The sequence below is a fragment of the Electrophorus electricus genome, chromosome 11 (assembly GCF_041902795.1).
Source record: "Electrophorus electricus isolate QZ-2024a chromosome 11, ASM4190279v1, whole genome shotgun sequence".
Lineage (NCBI taxonomy): Eukaryota > Metazoa > Chordata > Actinopteri > Gymnotiformes > Gymnotidae > Electrophorus > Electrophorus electricus.
In genome coordinates this window covers 14,689,947-14,708,389 of record NC_137507.1, presented here as the reverse complement: position 1 = coordinate 14,708,389, position 18,443 = coordinate 14,689,947, and the positions used below count along the sequence as shown (strand labels likewise).

General features: G+C 41.0%; 3 protein-coding genes across 14 annotated transcripts; 2 read left to right on the top strand and 1 right to left on the bottom strand.

The window, feature by feature from the left end:
* The first annotated feature begins 606 nt into the window (after positions 1–606).
* terfa (telomeric repeat binding factor a) lies at positions 607–7,191 on the top strand. Of its 12 annotated transcripts, none has more exons than XR_014125859.1 (13): positions 607–786; positions 1,256–1,351; positions 1,448–1,572; positions 1,975–2,067; positions 2,676–2,828; positions 3,046–3,236; positions 4,386–5,105; positions 5,351–5,532; positions 5,699–5,806; positions 6,342–6,427; positions 6,755–6,795; positions 6,869–6,976; positions 7,063–7,191. XR_014125859.1 is itself a non-coding variant. In XM_081722836.1 (13 exons), exons 1-13 carry the CDS (start codon positions 642–644, stop codon positions 7,138–7,140), a joined length of 2,088 nt encoding a protein of 695 aa, XP_081578962.1. In that variant the 5' UTR covers positions 607–641; the 3' UTR covers positions 7,141–7,191. The 12 variants fall into 12 exon arrangements, 11 of the variants coding, with proteins under 11 accessions (XP_081578962.1, XP_026859713.2, XP_026859711.2 ...); XM_081722836.1 differs by having other exon boundaries at positions 5,383–5,532; positions 6,348–6,427; XM_027003912.3 differs by having other exon boundaries at positions 5,383–5,532; positions 6,348–6,427; positions 6,752–6,795.
* A 142-nt stretch (positions 7,192–7,333) lies between these two features.
* LOC113573565 (ras-related protein Rab-19) lies at positions 7,334–10,598 on the bottom strand. Its single transcript, XM_027003905.3, has 3 exons — positions 10,182–10,598; positions 8,126–8,309; positions 7,334–7,852 (listed from the first exon to the last, which is right to left on the bottom strand). The coding sequence occupies exons 1-3, from the start codon at positions 10,374–10,376 to the stop codon at positions 7,569–7,571; spliced, it is 663 nt and encodes a 220-aa protein (XP_026859706.1). The 5' UTR covers positions 10,377–10,598; the 3' UTR covers positions 7,334–7,568.
* A 1,040-nt stretch (positions 10,599–11,638) lies between these two features.
* Positions 11,639–18,435, top strand: cct2 (chaperonin containing TCP1, subunit 2 (beta)). The gene is made up of 16 exons (XM_027003903.3): positions 11,639–11,786; positions 12,612–12,686; positions 12,883–12,948; positions 13,070–13,181; positions 13,321–13,397; positions 13,574–13,686; positions 14,155–14,357; positions 14,579–14,679; positions 14,786–14,913; positions 15,795–15,898; positions 16,284–16,403; positions 16,551–16,679; positions 16,797–16,900; positions 17,212–17,311; positions 17,790–17,931; positions 18,230–18,435. The coding sequence occupies exons 1-16, from the start codon at positions 11,784–11,786 to the stop codon at positions 18,258–18,260; spliced, it is 1,608 nt and encodes a 535-aa protein (XP_026859704.2). The 5' UTR covers positions 11,639–11,783; the 3' UTR covers positions 18,261–18,435.
* Positions 18,436–18,443: the final 8 nt, after the last annotated feature.

Below are 18,443 nucleotides of genomic sequence, written 5' to 3'. Positions count from 1 at the left end.
CAGATAGTCTTACACATAGACATGAAAAGCATATCCATATACATATGAAGTACTTATATGTATATTAATATTTATTATGTATATGTGCATGTTTCCCCATGCATTGCTGAAATATTTAGAAAGGTCTATACAGAGAAAAAAAAGTATAAGTGTATATATATATATATATATATATATATATATATATATATATATATATATATATATATATATAGGTGTCTGTACAGAAAAAATAGATAGATAGATAGATAGATAGATAGATAGATAGATAGATAGATAGATAGATAGATAGATAGAACATAACTGGAATGTTCTACTTGTGTGTCATATTTAAAGTGTGAAACTATAGATAGATAGATGTGCCTCAATTTCTTCAAATGACAAAGCCTGTTAAGACCATTTTAATACACATACCACTCACACATAGACACAGATTCTCCATTCTCCGAGCTGTTGAATTTAAATTATTATTAGCATTCGAGTTTTATTTGTTTCTCACTTTTTGTTTGTTGCACAAATACAAACGATGCGCCCTCTAGGGCGGTTTGCGCGCGTTTGTTTCGCAACCCATCCTAAATATAAAGAAGAAGAAGAAGCAGGATTCCCGCTAGTTGCAACTGATGACGCAGAGGGAGTAGAATATGGCGCTGTCCAGAAAGAGTAGTACGAAACAGCATGAGCAAATTATTAATATGTGGTATTTTGACGCAAGCGTTTATTACGCATTAGATTCTTTCCGAAATGAAGATTACTACAGCTTCGTTCAGTTCAGGAATATTATCGAAGGTAAATGGATTGCCGATTGACTAATTTGTACTAGTCCGTTAGCTACATTAGCTAGCTAACTAACCAGGAAGAAGAGCTTTGTTGTTTGGGTAGCTAGCTAAGATAACGTTAGCTATTTTAAATGTTAAGTGTACCCTTAACAAAACATGTCTAGCTAGTTATCTAGCTTTCTAATGAATGCTGGGAACCTTTTATGGTGCTTGGCATTTTGTTGGTTGTCTTTGTAACAAGTTAGCTAAGTTCATACTTATGAACAGCATGTAGGTTACAAACATTAGGGACTTGGCTAAACGAACTAGCTAATGCTATCTACAATTTTGTAGATTTCCACTTCCAGGACTACGGCTTATGTCAAGATGATTATTAAATAATATAGTGCTAGTGGTAACTTAAAGCAGTAAAACACTGGGGGTTGTCAGATGTTCATTATTCGAAATACGCGCTTTAAGTCACCTGCGTTATATTTCAGCGTTGGTGGACAGGCCCATCGATGGACACAGTGAAGTGACGATAAAATTACGTTTCATGCAGTTTCTATCACGGATAAACGATGGGGACAAACTCAGTGAGTTTGTGAAATTGGGATGATATTTCAAGCACATTTTTCTTTTAGTCAAAGGAAATACAGTTGGGTAATTCCTGGTTTATGTTTTGTTTGCAGACAGTATGTTTCAGGAGCCTTTAACACCACTGGAATCAGCTCTAACCATACTAGAACATATTTGTTCAGAAGTGAGTGTTTCTCAAAAAGACATGGCGCAAGTACAGACCTCTATCTGGGAAATGGTGAGTTTGTGTTTCTTCAACATTTGTCCCTAGACCTGTTGTAATTATTGAATATTTGCCTGATTGCAATTATGGAATTTGAGGGCACCCCTATCTGCAGTTTTACATTTTTAATATGTTAACAAATAAGTCACTCTACACACACAAAGCATGGTTGTAAATGTTCTTGTACATTAACTGACATCTCCAACTTCAGTATATTTTATGCTTGTACTGCAATATTTGAACACAAAAGACAATTCAATCATTAAGTGCATTTATTTGCATGATGGTGAAACTGAGGTTTGATGGTCCCTACAGGCCTAGTTGTCACTAGTGTAAAATGGAAGTCGTCTTTTCCCTGTATTACACTGCTGTTTTGAGATTTTATTTTAAAAATTAACATTCTGCTTTACATTGTAGCTTATTACTGTTTGCATCAAGAACAGTCAGGATGAAAAGGGCAAAGAGATGCTAGAGAAATACTTTCCCAAGGAAAAGGATTCAACAGGAAAGGTGCATTGCCTGTGTTCCACTATTAAATTCTTAAAGTATATTCTGGGCAGGCAAAGTGTAACTTAATCACTGTCTACCACAACAGTACCTAATATGACAGTATTTATACAAACTTAAAATGCAAGCATATGCAACCCTGTATTGAAATTTAAATATTGTCAGTCCATTTGTTTGTGTTTTAATAAATAAAGGTTCTAACAAGTCTTGCTTTTGTTGGTTATTGATAAGCACATATATCATAGTAGTTCAGTCTCAGCGATTAATTATGCCAGTTTATAACTTAATTTTAAAAAGGGTGTCCCCATGGCACCATAGAAAATGTGTGTTTAACCTACCCCCTGCTTGGCCTGTACTTGTGCTTAATATATTTGTGTTTTAAGTACACATGGTGGTTGAAATTTGATGCTAGATGGTGTGCTATTGTTTCAGCTAGTTACAGTTAGTCTGGAGTATATCTCAAGTTTGTGAATAAACTTTCAGTGGCCAGACTTCATACAAACAGTTGCCTGCCTTATGCATTTTGTTTGCCTGTTCAGTGAGCTGCAATTTCATCCTTCATATAATGGATAATTTTTCTAATATGGACTTGTTTTCTTCCTGTTCTCTAGAGAAAGCTGTTTATGGATCTTCTTCAACAGAGCTGCAGGACACGGGGTTTACTGAGCTTGGTGCCTCCACTGAGATCATACAATGATTTCAAACAGGAAATGATGGACTTTATCGATAAAATCTACCGTCTTCCAGAGCCTTTTCTGGTCAAGGTCTGGCTTTCTCTTGATGGGTATTGTAAAAGGGGGAAATGTATGACATGTTAAACAAAGCACAACTCTTCCACTGCATCATCGCCTTTACCAAGAATAACTGCACATTCATTTACAGTAGCAAGTTTCATGCCATATTATGTGAGTTTCAGTGTCAATGCCGGCTAATGGGACCCCTAAATATCCAGCATGACTGATTTGGCTGTGTTTGTTAAAGATGGTGAGGCTCTCAAAACAAGGGCGGCATATTGGTGAGGAGATTGTCAGAAAGCCTCAGGCCAATAGGACTTCAGAAGGGCACTCGTCTGTACAGGACCAAACCATCCGAGACCCGGGACGGTCGGGTACACAGACACCTGTAGAACACGCTTGTCTGAGTTCAGGACAGAACATGCCAGCCAAAAATCGGTACTGTCAGTTCACACCATCTGTTAGTGATGATTGCTATTTACAAGTCAAATTATGGCTGTTATTAGTATTAACCAAAATTGCTGTATGTTAATGATTTTTTTTTTTTTTTTTTAAATCATTAACACTAAGGGTGTGTTTATACTTGTAGTTTGGTTCCCTTGGTCTGGACCAAATGAGAAAATGATACATTGTTACATTTAATCTTGGATTGCTTGGTTCGATTGTAAATTTGTTTTTGCGAATACTAAAGTATTTTTTTTTAAATAGTGAGGTATGATACTCTTGGTACACTTTTCGGGGTTGTCTACACCTGTTGGCATTTTTACCATCTGGTAACATAGAAAGAGGTGGTAAAATAGATTGAGGAGTGAAAATGGTCAAGTTCCTTCACTACTCATACCAAAGAAGGTACGCTGCAAAAAGATGACTGTTTCCGATGCCTGTACTGAACTGTAATGTGGAAACTTCCTTCTCTCTCTCTTTCAATGCAATTTGTTTTGCCACGGCGTGTTTAGTGTGGCGTCTTCTGACATGTATTGTGTTCATACTTGAAACAAACTGCACCAGAATTAATTTGGACATGGACCAAGACCCACCTGTTCTGGGAGTCTCGGTCCGCTTATTTGGTGCACACCAGAGTTCAAAAGGAAGTGTTCACACTTTCTCTAACAAAATGCACTAACAGAGCAGTAGCACCAGGATTGGTTTTAATCGAACCAAAGCTACCAAGTCAGAACACACCCTAAGACTAAGCTGTCTTGAAATGTGGTGTATTAAGCTGTTTAGAAATTTTAATAAATTACAGGCTAATGTCAGTATATACTCATTGGCACTGTTATTAGCAGGGCCTATGGGTAGCTAACTACCCGTTTCTGCAAGCGCAAGTACACAGACTTATTGCTATGATAGTATTGCTGTTATTGGCAGGAGACAGTGTAATGCCATCTCACTCACTCAGAGAGCAATGATGGGGTGATCACTTTTCTGTTCCACCTCTCATTTTCAGATGGTTGAGTTGAAATTAGCAGTTGCTTACTGTTGCAGGCGTCTTCCATCACAGCTTTAACCATCACCTGATTTTGTTTAGGCCTTAATTATATTTGAGCTGTGATCATTGATTTCTTGCATCACTCTTTTCCCTGGCAGGCCCATTGTATCCTCCAATTATCTGGTCACATTCCAGATGAGCCAGCTGGAGGCCATCTATCCAGTGCTTGCCAAGCAGCAGTCTGTCTCAGTTCCTTTCTCTCAGCTGGTAGAGGAGGTGGAGAGGGAGGCGCAGCAGGAGAGCGAGGTAGAGCCCCACCTGGCGGAGCTTCATCTCTGGCTCTCGGAGACACCAGGGGGACAGGGTTCAGATGCAGAGCAGCAGAGAGCAAATGTGGGCGAGCAGCAGGTGCCTGATGCAGGCGTTGAGCCCCAACCAGAATGTGCTGAGCAGGCTGTCAGCAAACCGTCGTGCACTGCCTGGCAGGCCAAAGAGTCCGTCCAGAAAAACCACATTACTGACCAACCAGTGGAGCAGGAGCAGAGGAGCCAGTCAGCCGTCACTGTAGTAAGCGATAGTTTCTTGGAGACCCCTCTGTCTCACACTGGCTCCATTTTTGGGGACGTGAACGCTGCCACAACAGAAAGCAAACGTGCCCATCCGCCTGCTATTTTGTTGGAAGAGGGCGACAAAGAGCCAGGTGAGGCTGCTTCGGCCATCACGGTGGCTCAGCTGGTGATGGAGGAGGACAGTCAGCTCAGTGGATTCGAAGACGGTGCTGGGGAGCTGGTGGGACCCAACAAAGAGGATCCCCTCAGCTCATTGCCCACCTGCTCCACGCCACCTGTTAGGAAACATCGTAGGCCGGTCACCAACAGGTATTACATTTTCACATATTGCTAAAGATGAGGATGTGGAACTTTTTACTCAAGCTGTTCATGTTGTGTAACTGGACCTCAGCCTATTACAGCCTATTGTCAAAAGGATAACATTATCCATCAACTCAGAATGAACGAGTAGGTCTTGCATGAATGAGGCCCCTCATCTTTCACCCTTGTTTTGTATTCTGTCCCTGTAGTACTTGGGTACCTAAGTCCATATACTAATTTTAATTCATCTTGAGCACTCTAAAAGGACAAGTGCTGGTTTCCACAGGAAGAGCCTCCCCAGCGAGCCCGAACCTGCGTCCCCCCAGCAGCCCAGCGAGCCCCAGAACTGCTCCACCCCCAGCAGGTTGGGCTCCCCCAGCATATCTACACCTAACTGTACACCTGAAGAGGAGCCCCGCAGACGGACAGAGAAGAGGTGAGAACTTGGGGCCTGCTGTTATTATTTCAGCTCTCGGGTCTTCATTTGCACCCCATTAGTGTGTCCAAAATCCATTTGGGCCGCAGTTTTTCTAACCTCTGCGTGTTTGAAACCGTCAGCTGTCTGAGTTTTGGTGTGATTGGTAACTGGATGTGACCGCCAGGCGACACGGGGAGACCATGGACGGAAGTGGAGGCGGAAGGGAAAGTGGAGGCAGCACGGCAATGGACTCTCCTCCATCAGGCAGACAGAATGCCCCCACCCGTAAACGGTCTGCGCCTGCCTCACCCCTGCTCCACACCCCCAGGGCCATCCTAGTGTTTGACTCCTGGCCCACCATGTTTGATTTTGTTTGGTGGTGCATTTGGGAAGACAGGCCCTTGGCAGTAATGCTAAGATTGATAGAGTTTGTAAATAATATTCATTTTAATGTTCATCAATCCAAAAAAAAACCAATCAATTTCAAAGTGAGCAACTGTAACAGCATAATGATACCGGCAACAGTTTATAAGCACAAATCAAAAAAGGATGAACACTGACGTGTTTTTCTTCTACCAGACACCTGGGTGTGGCTGGCATCACTCTAAACAGGCAGGGACATCATCCTAATTACCCTGCCCTCCCAAGTGAACAGCAGCCAATAATGAATACCATTGGGTTTCTCTGACAATCAGCCTCAGGCCTCAGCAATAGCACGCTACCTTGGCCAATTTTATATTTACAGAAATTCCAGATATAAATCTAAATGGGTGTGCATGTGTAAATTTAATATTAGTCCTGTCTAATGGGTGATTTTGTCCCTGTAGGAACAGGTGGATGGAAGTGTCTGGGGTTCAGGAAGAGTGGAGTGATGAGGAATCCCTGTTTGCGACCTCTAATAGATCTAGCAAGGGTACAAATTCTCTGTCTTGACTAGGAAATAGTCATTTTAATATGGAGCAGGCATTGTTTTAAAATATCTTTGAAGCATCCAGTGAGTCTGTAGGACAGTTTTCTTCTGATTTTACTGAATTTGTCCAGAAATGCTAATCCCTTCCTTGATGCATCAATCACAGACCTTTTATTATGGTGGCAGATGTGACTAATGGGGCATTATAATACAACATAACTCCTGTTTCTTACTGTCAACAAAGTTTATGTATATTTTCTATTTTGCTGAAATTGACCACAATAAGAAACAAAACAAAACCCTACTTTTTTTTTTTTTTTTTTAAAGTAGTTCAAGGATCATCAAGCAGTGATGGCCAAAGTAGAAGAAAGGTGAGTTTTATCATTTCTTCTTAATACATGCTGTGTCCAAGTCTGAATGAATGATGGCTCACTGTTATTGTAGATGTGGACTGAGGAAGAATCCAGCTGGGTAAAGCAAGGAGTGGATCGTTATGGTGAAGGTCGATGGGAGAAGATCAAGAGGGCGTTCCCTTTCAAAGGCCGTACAGCAGTAAATATCAAAGATCGCTGGCGCACTATGAAAAAAACTAAATAAATTGTAAACAAAGACTTCAGAAGTTCTGTATTGTATTACAGAAAGACCAGCCTAGTGGCACACCATGGACAGGTGAAAGACAAATTTCTACAAATGTCAAAATCAGTAGACTTGAATGAAGAGTTCATAATTATTTCGTCTAAGAGATATTAAAGGAGTTGGATACTTAACTGTGCCTGAGCTTATTTCATTTACAACCGAGAGCCTGTTGCTACTGCTTAAGCCAAAATGTGAATGATTAAAATTCAAGTTGCACATACAATCCTTATTCTGATATATAGTGACTCAAATATGAGAATTAGTAGTTTTTAACCCACAATGGACCAGTTTCACTTAAAATAATTCTGATGACGACTACACCGCTACTACAGAAACCTGTAGGCATTTAGCCATCATAATCCACTTCCTTACTGAAAAAACAAACAAAAAAAAAAACAGGTGTCTTTTTAGTATCCAAAAAAACCCCCCAAAAAACCCATAAAATAGTTCACAATGGACTAATTGTGTTGCTGCAGACGCTCCTGAATTCCAGTCATGTTCAGGTGCGTCAGCATTCGCACGCCTTTTTTTCAGCTGTGTACGTTGGGCTGTTAATAGGCCTGGAGTTGGAGCGCAGTAAGAGGTGTGGAGGGTCGATCTGAGACTCGTCCTCTCTCACTGCCATTCCGTTCTGAGCCAGGAGTTCGCGTGCAATCAGCTCAAAGGCCTCGTCCACGTTCTGCGCCTCCTTCGCGGACGTTTCCATCGCTACCAGAATTCCTTTCTCCTTTGCCAATGTGCAAGCCTCCGCAAACTGAACCTGCCTTTCAGACTCCAGGTCACATTTGTTACCTGCAGAAGAGATTTGGACATTGAAGTAAGGAAGCAGCATGCCCACAAATACAACTTCTGTTTGTTTAATAAGACATTAGGCCTATAATGATATTGGCTACTCCAAGACTGCCAATCCATTTTAAGACACCGATCGTTAACAATAAACCTGTTGGTTGGACGCTCTGCTTGGACTTAGCCTGGGTAAAGCAGCAGGAGCAAACACAGGAGCATGAGCTTTTGGTCCTGAGCTCACAGCTGTTTTACATGGACTGCTGTGTTTGCTGTAATTACCTATGAGGGTGAGGAGTACATTGGCAGCTCCATACTTCTCCACTTCGTGGATCCAGTGTGGTATGGAGTCAAAAGTGGCCTTGCGGGTGATGTCGTAAGCGATCATGGCTCCGTGTGCGCTGCGGTAGTAGCTCTGGGTGATGGTACGGAATCGCTCCTGCCCTGCTGTGTCCCACACCTGTATCTGTGGCAAAGCACACGGGGTTATGCCCTCAAAACTTGAGAGCTCACATCTGCAGGCATAGACAAGGCCTAAGCACTCCCGAGATGGTAGGTATGAGAGAATAAATGAACTGATATAGTGTAAAATACATTGACCTACTTTTAACTGGATAGTTAACTATCACACAAATCTTACTGTAAGAGCAGCATCTTTAAGATTAGTTAAAAAAAATATTTTGGAAATGTTCAATGAGTTGTTTGACATCTGAAAGATCTAAACATGGAGAGTCATTGTGAAGAGGCTTGATAAGGTATATCTGAATAGCTGCTACAATCAGTCTTGGGTCCCACTGAGATCTGCTTACCCTCCTAAGATCTGTGCTCATTAAAATGGTTGCAGTGCCCTAGCAACCTAACACCTGGTATCTGCACAGTCCACAGTCTCCATTCTAAGTGATTCTTTTATTCTCTTTGCTTAAACATCTCTATTTTTGTACATGAAGGTAAAATGGAAAAAAGTTATTTTGTATTAGATTTTACTTATTTTCATCTACACCATATCCACTGAAATTATGAGGCTAAAATTATAAGCAATGTATACCTGCCCTTTGGGTTATTTTTCCTGTTTGGAATAAGCTCTCACTAGACATTGGGTCTCAGCTGTTGAACAAAATAGCTGGAATAACAATGCATGTTAAAATATCCTTTGAGTATTTCTGGATTGTACATTATAAAGCAGAAAAGTCTTACATTTACAATAAAACTAATTTGCTTTTAATTAAAGTGGGGGAAGTTAAGTAAACAAGGATATATGACTTGCTAATAATAGCAAACTTTAGGGCTTAATCAGAATATGACCTTTTGTGATCCTTAAAGGACCTAACCAGGAAGATTCTATTAGCATGTAGATTATTTCTATGGCTGTAATGAGAAATAATGAGAGGTATAATAATGTAATGTAATGAGAGGTCACTAAATAAAAACTTTTTAGATGCAGAGTATGGCCAAATATTTTCAGACAGGCTTTAGAGAGAAGATTCAGATTCAAAATCCCTGATTTGTGATATTTAAAAAGATTTTTTTTTAATTAGTACATTGAGTATTAAAATTTTATAGCATTAAAAGTTTAGTTCATTCATTTTTATAAGGAGTGTTAAGGGCTCACTCTGCTCAGCAGGAAACAAGTTTGTCCATTTATGCATCAAGGAAGAAACCTGTCACGTTGTGTAACCTGAGAAACCAGACCCAACAGACAAAAGTAAAAAGACTCTCTAGCATTACTCTACAAGGACTAGAGATGTTTGACAAAGAAGCAAGCTCACTGATTTCAGAGTGCTTTTATCCATATATTGACACAGTGGAGCAACAGTGTTATGAGTTATTACAGGATAACCAAAAATGATATTTCTGCCAGAGGACAGAGCATACCAAAGATTCCGTTCTTCCAGTCCCTGAGGTTCAACAGGTTCTTGAACAACAGGGTAAAGCAGGTGAAATAAGTTAGCCATTATATAATGTAAATTATTCACTGCCTACTTAAGGGTCTATTACCTGATTTATAATAACCCATAATTCTACCTATGAGATATTGATAGGGGCTACCTTAAAAGTGATCAACTAAGGTATCTTAAGATTAGTAGTGGGGTGCAATGTCGGATGTGTTTTCAAGTAAACCTGTGGAGCAAGTCCTGCATAGCGATTGCTGGTCTGACTAGTTTATTATCAAAGGTCTCTCAATGACTGAGTTAGCTAAAGATGCACTTAAACGCTGATAAAGATCTGAGAACACATAAGTTCCGTGAATGAAATAGTGACTTTAACAATTACTCACATCAAAATATTCTCATATTCATTATATCTGTATAGAGAAATTATAAATCAAGATTAAACTGACCTTTACTCTTTTGCCCTCAATATTAAGCGTCCGAACAGTGAAGTCCACTCCAATAGTGTTCTGTTGCCTTTCTGAGAACATTCTAGTCTTAAAGCGCTGAACCACACAAGTTTTGCCAACATTACTATCCCCAATTAGAATAATCTTGAACAAGAAGTCAAAGCAGTCATCCTGTTCTAATCCAGCTGCCTGCATGGTCTGTTGTCTATGTTTCCTCTTGGGTCAGTGGAGTAAAGTTACCTTTTAAGGTAACAGCTGGCAGTAATTCAGCATTACAAAAAAAAAAATTTTTTTTAATCCCTTATTCAGTCTTATGTCCGGCCCTGGTGTTGTAATAGTAGTTGAGAGTGTTGGTCTCTCCGTGATTCATCCTCTAAAACTTGCCTTGTCTGTGGCACTCTTCCCTCTAGCCTCCGAAACAGGTGAACACAACAAAGCAGCCCAACTGAAAAGCCATGTTCTCTCTCAACACACTCTCAAGTGTTCCCCCTACTCATCTCCCGTGGCAACAGGGGGAGGTGAGTAGACAGAAGTCCTTATAGAGAATATAAAAACAGTTTCTGATCTCTCCCCTCTCTCACCTTTATTTCCTGCACCATTAGTCTTAGCAGACTTGTGTTCTCTGGTCAAATCTCTTCCTCTATTTCACTCCACCCGTTTTCAACCATTCACACTTTTTATCTGATCATGTTCCCGCCTGGCCTACTCAAGCAGAAAGAACCACACCCATAAGGCTACCTGTTCAGTTGCACTTAGGGTATTGTAGTCTAATGCCACACACTACACAGGCTGTCTGTCTCAACAAAAGGTTGAGGAGTTTTGGTTACAGTATGGTTTTGAATGCTTACAAAAATAAGACAATGCATAAGGCAGCTTGTATATGTTAATTTTCATGTTACCTTAACATGTTTGTGATGAAAAAATAAATAAGCAAAATTAGTTCCAGTTTCATTCATGTGAGTATAATTTAATTTTGTGAATGATTCTACATAGTAAGTAATCTCAATTTAGTGGTTTCAAAGGAGATTTTAAAAAGGAATTCATTATGGTTTGTGCATTATGTCACTGGCACGACTGTAAGATCCTAAAACTGGCATAACTGACTGACTGAGAAAGTCAAACAAATTGCTAAATTGGCAAAAGTAGCTCAGCTATTGTAAAATAAATTAGAATTATTATATTTAAATATACATTTATCTGACACTTTTATCCAAAGTGATTTACAATTATGACTGAGTACAACTTAAGGAATTGAGTGTTACGGGCCTTGCTCAGGGACCCAACAGTGGCAACTTGGCAGTGGTGGGGCTTGAAGCATCAACCTTCTCACTACAAGTCAAAGTAGCTTAATCACAGAGCTGCCACGAAGTCATTTCTTAATGCCTTCTAAATGCCACTAAGGTATTTCTTAAAATGTACGCTCATTATGAGTAGTTTAAACTACCTTTACCAATAACGGATTACTGACGCCTAATCAGAATTTGTGTCAGAGAGCGTATGGAGCTTTTAATTTGAAAGGTGCTTAGGTGAGCCGCCATAGTTCTGTAGTATTCTCCCCGGCTTGGTCCTTCCCGGTGTGGTTGAGTCCAACATAGCGCAATCATGGTAAGTATCTATTTGAATACGTTATATTTGACATTATATTTGGCCGCATTGCGCTGAAAACCACAGTAATGTTGTTCAACACTATAAGGAAACATTACTTTATGCTTATAAGTCTTGTAAATGACGTAAACTCTCTAACTCAGCATCGTTGGGTGCTAATTTTGAGAGACGCACATGTTGGCCGGTGTTGGGCTTGAGAAATGCTAGCGAATAGTGCAGTCAGTTCGGGTGCTTCCTGATAATGTATTTGCAAAGATACCATGTACCAGTTCAGATTTGTTCATTTGTTTGTTAGATTTATGGCAAGGATTGTAGAAAGCTTTGCCCTGCGTCGAAAGGTTAGCTTGCTAAGCTAGCTAGCTAGCTAGCTAGCTGTCATTGTCCATTGTTTTAATGTGCGATTTGTTAGCTAGCTAGCAGCTTAGCTTGCTAGTGAGCCAGGCAGTATGTCTTAACACAAGCTTTCAACATTTTTATTAGTTTGATTTTAGAGTATTCCTTTTGAACTGTTAAATTGCATAACTTATCCCCGAATCTACACGTTTCCTCAAATCTAAAATATTAGCGCTACCTTGCCAATTAGCTAGCAACATCTAGCGCGCATAACGGAGTTTCTAGTGGTTTCTCAGGAGAAGAGGGAGGAGTTGACACGGTACTGAAACTGGATGTTCTATCTTAGCTTACCTAGCTAGATGGTTAACTTAAGATTTTTTTTTATCTCGACGCTAGATAATCGTGATATTTTCTTAAGAATTTAGTGCATGTGGAATGTATTGCTATAGTATTTGCAATGTGTCTAACAGCTTGATGTTTTTATGTTTGAAGGCCTCCTTATCTATGGCCCCGGTGAACATCTTCAAACATGGAGCTGATGAGGAGAAAGCAGAGACTGCTCGTCTGGTAAGTAACTCTCTCTGAGCATTTACAGTAGAAATCTCTAGTTGTTTATCTCACTCTTTTTGACCTTCTTCTAAATTGCATTAATATTGTCAAGGAATTTGTGCTAGGTTAATAATAAACAATTGTGTTGCTAGGAGAGTTAAAACAATCCATCAACTTGAACAGGTTTGTTTACCATGTGCTGTTTTTCTGTTAGTCTTCTTTTGTTGGTGCCATTGCTATTGGGGATCTGGTGAAAAGTACTCTTGGACCAAAAGGAATGGTAAGCATAGTCATGTTTTCTTATTTTGAATGTATTTCAAATGTTATGTATTACTTTCCCATGGAACACATTTTGTGTGTACTTGTATAGCAATGCCATCAATTATTCATGTTTCTTTCAGGACAAAATCCTCTTGGGTGGTGGACGGGATGGTTCTGTCACAGTGACCAATGATGGCGCAACTATTCTGAAGGCCATTGGTGTGGACAATCCTGCTGCCAAAGTGTTGGTTGGTGAGTATTGCCTCTATAGACCCCAGACTCAGATGTCAAATAGCAGAGGTCCTAAGGATACAGTACAGCAGGGTCACAGCAAGCATTAAGCAATGTTTCGCTCAGTTCAACAAGCCAATGTACATCATCTTGGTTTCAGATATGTCCAAGGTTCAGGATGATGAGGTTGGCGATGGCACTACATCTGTGACAGTGCTGGCAGCTGAACTGCTAAGGGTGAGGCTATTTACAGTGCTCTAACTATATTCAAGTGTTCCCTTTAATAGTTGGATAAAGTTTTTAGAATGGTAAATTCCTGGCCATTCTAAAGCTCCTACAAAACATTTGTTCATGCCTTTAGTTATTGCTGTTCTGTGGCTCACTGGTGATGTCATGCCTTCATTGTGCACTAGGAAGCAGAGTTGCTGATTTCCAGGAAGATCCATCCTCAGATCATCATCTCTGGTTGGAGGAAGGCTACGCACGTTGCTCGTGAGGCCCTGAAGGAGGCTGCAGTAGACCATGGGTAAAAACTGCAGTGTTTGTGATCACCTGAACACCAACATACTGCAGTGGCAGATGACGTGCTATTGCTGTGCCGCTTATCCTCTCTTACATAATCTGTTACTATTAGGCTAATAAGAATTACTGATCAGATTATTTCTTTCTTTTTCCTACATTTTGTCACACTGTTGGTAATCTCCCACCAGAGTTGTAGGTCTCTGCAGAGAGAACAATTGTTATCCACATAGTGGAATTATTGTTGCTTGAACCTGCATTGATTGCAGACACTGATTGCCAGTGCTATTGCTGGGAATCAAACTGGCCCCAGCAGTAAAATTCAACTTTTGCCTTTGTAGAAAGAATACTTTAGCTAGGTTTATGAACAGCAAACAGCCTATCTGTTGTGAAATTTGACTGCTTTTATCTGGGTTTATTTATTTATTTTACATAGTCATAACTATTGTAATGCTGAGGTTTTCTACATTTACAGTAACGACCAGGCGAAATTCCAGGAGGATCTATTAAACATTGCCCGCACCACTCTGTCATCCAAACTGCTCACACATCATAAAGACCACTTTGCCAAGCTGGCTATGGAGGCAGTGCTCAGACTGAAAGGCTCTGGCAACCTGGAGGCAATCCATGTCATCAAAAAGCTGGGAGGCAGCCTTACTGACTCCTACCTGGATGAAGGTTTGAAATGGAATCAGTTTAGCTTGTGTACTGTTTGCTTTTGTAGTGAATGGTGAAAAATGTGTGCTTACTTGTCAGTTTAAATAAGTCTTTTTGAGAGTATCATATATGGGATTGGTTTTGGGTTTTGCATCTTAGGGAAATTCAAAATGGTTATCAATAATGGATAGCTGGAACGTGTTTGTGTTCTTTTTATATGTGGGGAAAAAAATCCAAAACAGGATTCCTGCTTGACAAGAGAATTGGCGTCAATCAGCCAAAGAGGATTGAGAACGCAAACATCCTCATTGCCAACACTGGCATGGACACAGACAAGATTAAGGTAGGCCTTCCGCTTTTCCATTGGCCCTGCCACTCATTGGGGAGTGGCACACACTTCCGATGCCAAGGCTGAGCCCCCTGACCAACGCCATGTTTTGCTCCCGCAGATCTTCGGCTCCAGGGTGCGTGTGGACTCCACAGCCAAGGTGGCTGAGATCGAGCTGGCTGAGAAGGAGAAGATGAAGGAGAAGGTGGAGCGCATCCTGAAGCATGGCATCAACTGCTTCATCAACAGGTACATGTTGAGTGTGGCCTCAGCACGGCTGGTTGGGCATGGCCTTGTCTGACTTGCACAGAGGTGTTCAGGGCAGCTTTAACGTAGTGCAGTGATGAGCTCAAAGGTGGGCGATGTATGTTGTTTAAATTCTGTATAAATGGTAATACCATGGAGGTCATGCTAAATTGTGCCAATCTTATTTATACAGATTAGCTTAAGCTGTGCTTAGTTATTAAACACTTTACTGTCAGATGTTATGGTGTTATGATCTTGTTTTGTTTGAAGATGTTGAGGTCGGTGGTGATTGCATTGATGTTCCATACTAATTAAAACAAGTGATTAACCTTACATGAAAAAGCTATAAGCACTGCTTGGGGGTATGCACTGAAAAACAAGTGTTTGAACAAGTGAGCACATCTTGAGTGTAGGCACTAAATCCGCTGTTTCTCAACTTTATATTATTCAACTTAGACATTAAACATTTTAAGATGATCTGCCACTGCATTAAGAACATTTTGATTCCTGCTCAAAATAAATGCTTAAATGAGTTAATATTGTCAATGCAGTAAGATCATTTAATTCAATAAGATACTTAAGTGCCTCAATAGGTTGAATATTTTTATAGTAGTTGTGTAATTAATAAATTCATAATTCATCCTAGATTTCACTTGCTAAGATGTGTTTTTTAGTGTCTGTTATGTAGTAGTTTTGCTGTTTATGCCATACCATAGGGTTAACACCCGTTTCATTGTTAAGGGACAAAGGAAGGTGCTACACTGTTAAATAATTATCAGCTAGTTTTTGAAGCTGTTTGAAAAGCTGTTATGGATCAGTGTTTTTGTACACCCTCTGGCTGGGAGTCCATTTTTAAGCATTCTGTGCGTTTTCCCTGCCCTCAGGCAGCTGATCTATAACTACCCTGAGCAGCTCTTTGCTTCTGCTGGCGTCATGGCCATCGAGCACGCCGACTTTGTTGGAGTGGAGCGCCTGGCGCTGGTCACAGGTATGCGGGAAAATGCATACATTAAGGACAGGTGTTGGTATTTAGTCACAGTAAGGCCAGAACTTCTTTTAAGTTTCTTTCTTTTTTTGCTAAACTCTTTCCATCCTGCTAGCTATGACTGTAATGGATGCAACTGTGACTTCTCTGTAATCTGCAAATGCACATTTAAACCCCCACCTGGTTTATTTCCAACCAGGAAACTTTTGTGCATGCATGTGGTCCTCTGCCTCAGTTTTTTTGCGGGTACAGCACATAGTAGGGTACGTTTAGGGAGGATATTTTGGAGAGAGATTTGGATAGAGGACGTGGGACCGAAGGGACGGGCTGGACTGTAAACATGGCTTTAACTCTGGCGGCTTTGACAGCGGATGGTTTCCTTGAACAGGTGGGGAGATCACATCTACCTTCGACCACCCTGAGCTGGTGAAACTGGGCCACTGCAAACTTATTGAGGAGGTGATGATCGGAGAGGACACCCTCATCCACTTCTCAGGAGTGGACATGGGTGAGTCCCTTTTTCAGGTTTTTTTGGAGACTTCTGCAGGCTGTGGAAATATTTGTAGCACATTGTGAAATGGTGAAAATGGATGTACTGGCTTCTACAAAGGCAGCATTTCTTATGAGTGTATTTATGTTTGGTGTTGTCTCCCAGGTGAGGCCTGCACTATTGTTCTGCGCGGGGCGACTCAGCAGATTCTAGATGAGGCCGAGCGATCTCTCCATGATGCTCTGTGCGTTCTGGCTCAGACTGTTAAAGAGACTCGCACTGTCTATGGTGGAGGTGAGTGCAGTTTTCTGTCCTGCCTGTTTAATCGTACACCCTCCATCCTCCTTCCTAGTTTAGTTTAGTTTAGTTGGCCTACAGTAAATAAGTGGTTTCTCTCTCCCCCATCTCCAGGTTGTTCTGAGATGTTGATGGCCAAAGTGGTAACAGATTTGGCCAACAGAACCCCCGGCAAAGAAGCTGTGGCTATGGAGTCCTTCGCTAAGGCACTGAGAATGGTGAGACCGCTTGTCTCTCACATCTGGAGAGCTGCAGATGAGGATTTCTATTGGCTTTTACTCTAAAAGACAACACAACACATCTGCTCCCACATACAGTTTGACTTCTCCATTGTCTGTCAAACTGCTAGTTTAGGCTAGCACGCTGTTGATTCTTGTATTTGATTGTGGTTAGAAAAAAGTAAGTTTACTTATTTATTTTTATTCTGACTAATGTACTCTTTGAATCTGTTGGTAGTTTAAGTTCTTCCTGTTGGAGGTTGACCTAATGATTCTGTGGTTGTGTGTCTGTGTGCGTGCATGTGCTCTAGCTGCCAACCATTATTGCAGATAATGCGGGTTATGACAGTGCGGATCTCGTGGCCCAACTGAGAGCAGCTCACCAAGAGAACAAGACCACTTATGGCCTTGGTACCACCAGCTCCAACCCACACATACACCCTCCACACATCTAAGAGATCACTTTGATCTCCTGCTCAACTTTCACAATCCTTTTCCTACTCTGACATTTGGATTATTAGTCTGTGCTTTTAGGAGCTGGGCATAGTGGCGTTATTTTTGCCTTTATGAAATCACTTGCTCACTAAAGTCTTCATTAATCTTTAACCTTACACAATTACATTTAGATGTTTGAGAGAGTTTGATTTTGATCATCAGCTGTTTTACATTGTTATCCAAAAAATAAAAAATTTCCGAGCCATTCTGGTTGAAAAAACATTTTAATTGTTTTTAGGATACGGTATCTCTTTGCAGGTTTAAAGGGTTACATCTTGCTTTTAAAAGCAGCATGCTCCTAGATTTGCTATTCTTAACTCTCTACCTTCTGTACCTTCAGGGTTCAAGATCGCTGTAAGCTTCCTTTCTGACCTCTAACCTTTTGCCCGTTCAGACATGACACGGGGCATGATCGGTGACATGGGACTCCTGGGCATCACAGAGAGCTTCCAGGTGAAAAGGCAGGTGCTGCTTAGCGCTGCTGAGGCTGCGGAGATGATCCTCCGTGTAGATGACATCATCAAGGCTGCGCCCAGGTGAGTCTCCATGGCTGATTTTCTCTCTCTCTCTCTCTCTCTCTTCTCTCTCTCTCTCTCTCTCTCTCTCTCTATCTCTATCTCTCTGGCCCAGTCACATTTCACAGGGAGAGCTCACAAAAGCCTTGAATGCCATAACGGGCCTCTTCAGGTTAGTTTTCATCTGGGTTCCTCTTTCATTTCCATAATGAGTTCTTTGACACCGGAAGCGGTTTTCCGGCGCGGAAAACACCTCTTCGCTGTTTGGGTGCCAGACAGCATACCATGAGGACTCATTGCCTGTCCTCTTTTCTTTCAGGAAACGAGTACCTGATCATCACCCATGCTAAGGCAGGCTGAGGAGCAGAGCAGCAGTGCGGGGGGGAGAGCCTGCATATTTATTACCATCAACATTGCCTGCTTTTGACTTTGTGTTGCTGTTAACACTGTAGAGGCTGCCTGTGTGTCAACCAAAATGGCAGTGGTGTTTTTTTGTTTACTCAGTAATAAAACAATACAATGTTGTCTATGTG

What these genes read in the sequence shown, in the direction of transcription:
- terfa (XM_027003909.3), top strand. Translation starts at nt 642, where the DNA reads ATGGCGCTGTCCAGAAAGAGTAGTACGAAACAGCATGAGCAAATTATT. An exon ending in GTTCAGGAATATTATCGAAG is followed by an intron (nt 787 to 1,255) that starts GTAAATGGATTG and finishes GTTATATTTCAG; the next exon opens with CGTTGGTGGACAGGCCCATC. An exon ending in CGTAGGCCGGTCACCAACAG is followed by an intron (nt 5,106 to 5,382) that starts GTATTACATTTT and finishes TGGTTTCCACAG; the next exon opens with GAAGAGCCTCCCCAGCGAGC.
- LOC113573565 (XM_027003905.3), bottom strand. Translation starts at nt 10,376, where the DNA reads ATGCAGGCAGCTGGATTAGAACAGGATGACTGCTTTGACTTCTTGTTC. An exon ending in TTGAGGGCAAAAGAGTAAAG is followed by an intron (nt 8,310 to 10,181) that starts GTCAGTTTAATC and finishes GCTTTGCCACAG; the next exon opens with ATACAGGTGTGGGACACAGC. An exon ending in TGTACTCCTCACCCTCATAG is followed by an intron (nt 7,853 to 8,125) that starts GTAATTACAGCA and finishes TCTCTTCTGCAG; the next exon opens with GTAACAAATGTGACCTGGAG.
- cct2 (XM_027003903.3), top strand. An exon ending in CTCTTGGACCAAAAGGAATG is followed by an intron (nt 12,949 to 13,069) that starts GTAAGCATAGTC and finishes TGTTTCTTTCAG; the next exon opens with GACAAAATCCTCTTGGGTGG. An exon ending in TCGCTAAGGCACTGAGAATG is followed by an intron (nt 16,901 to 17,211) that starts GTGAGACCGCTT and finishes CATGTGCTCTAG; the next exon opens with CTGCCAACCATTATTGCAGA.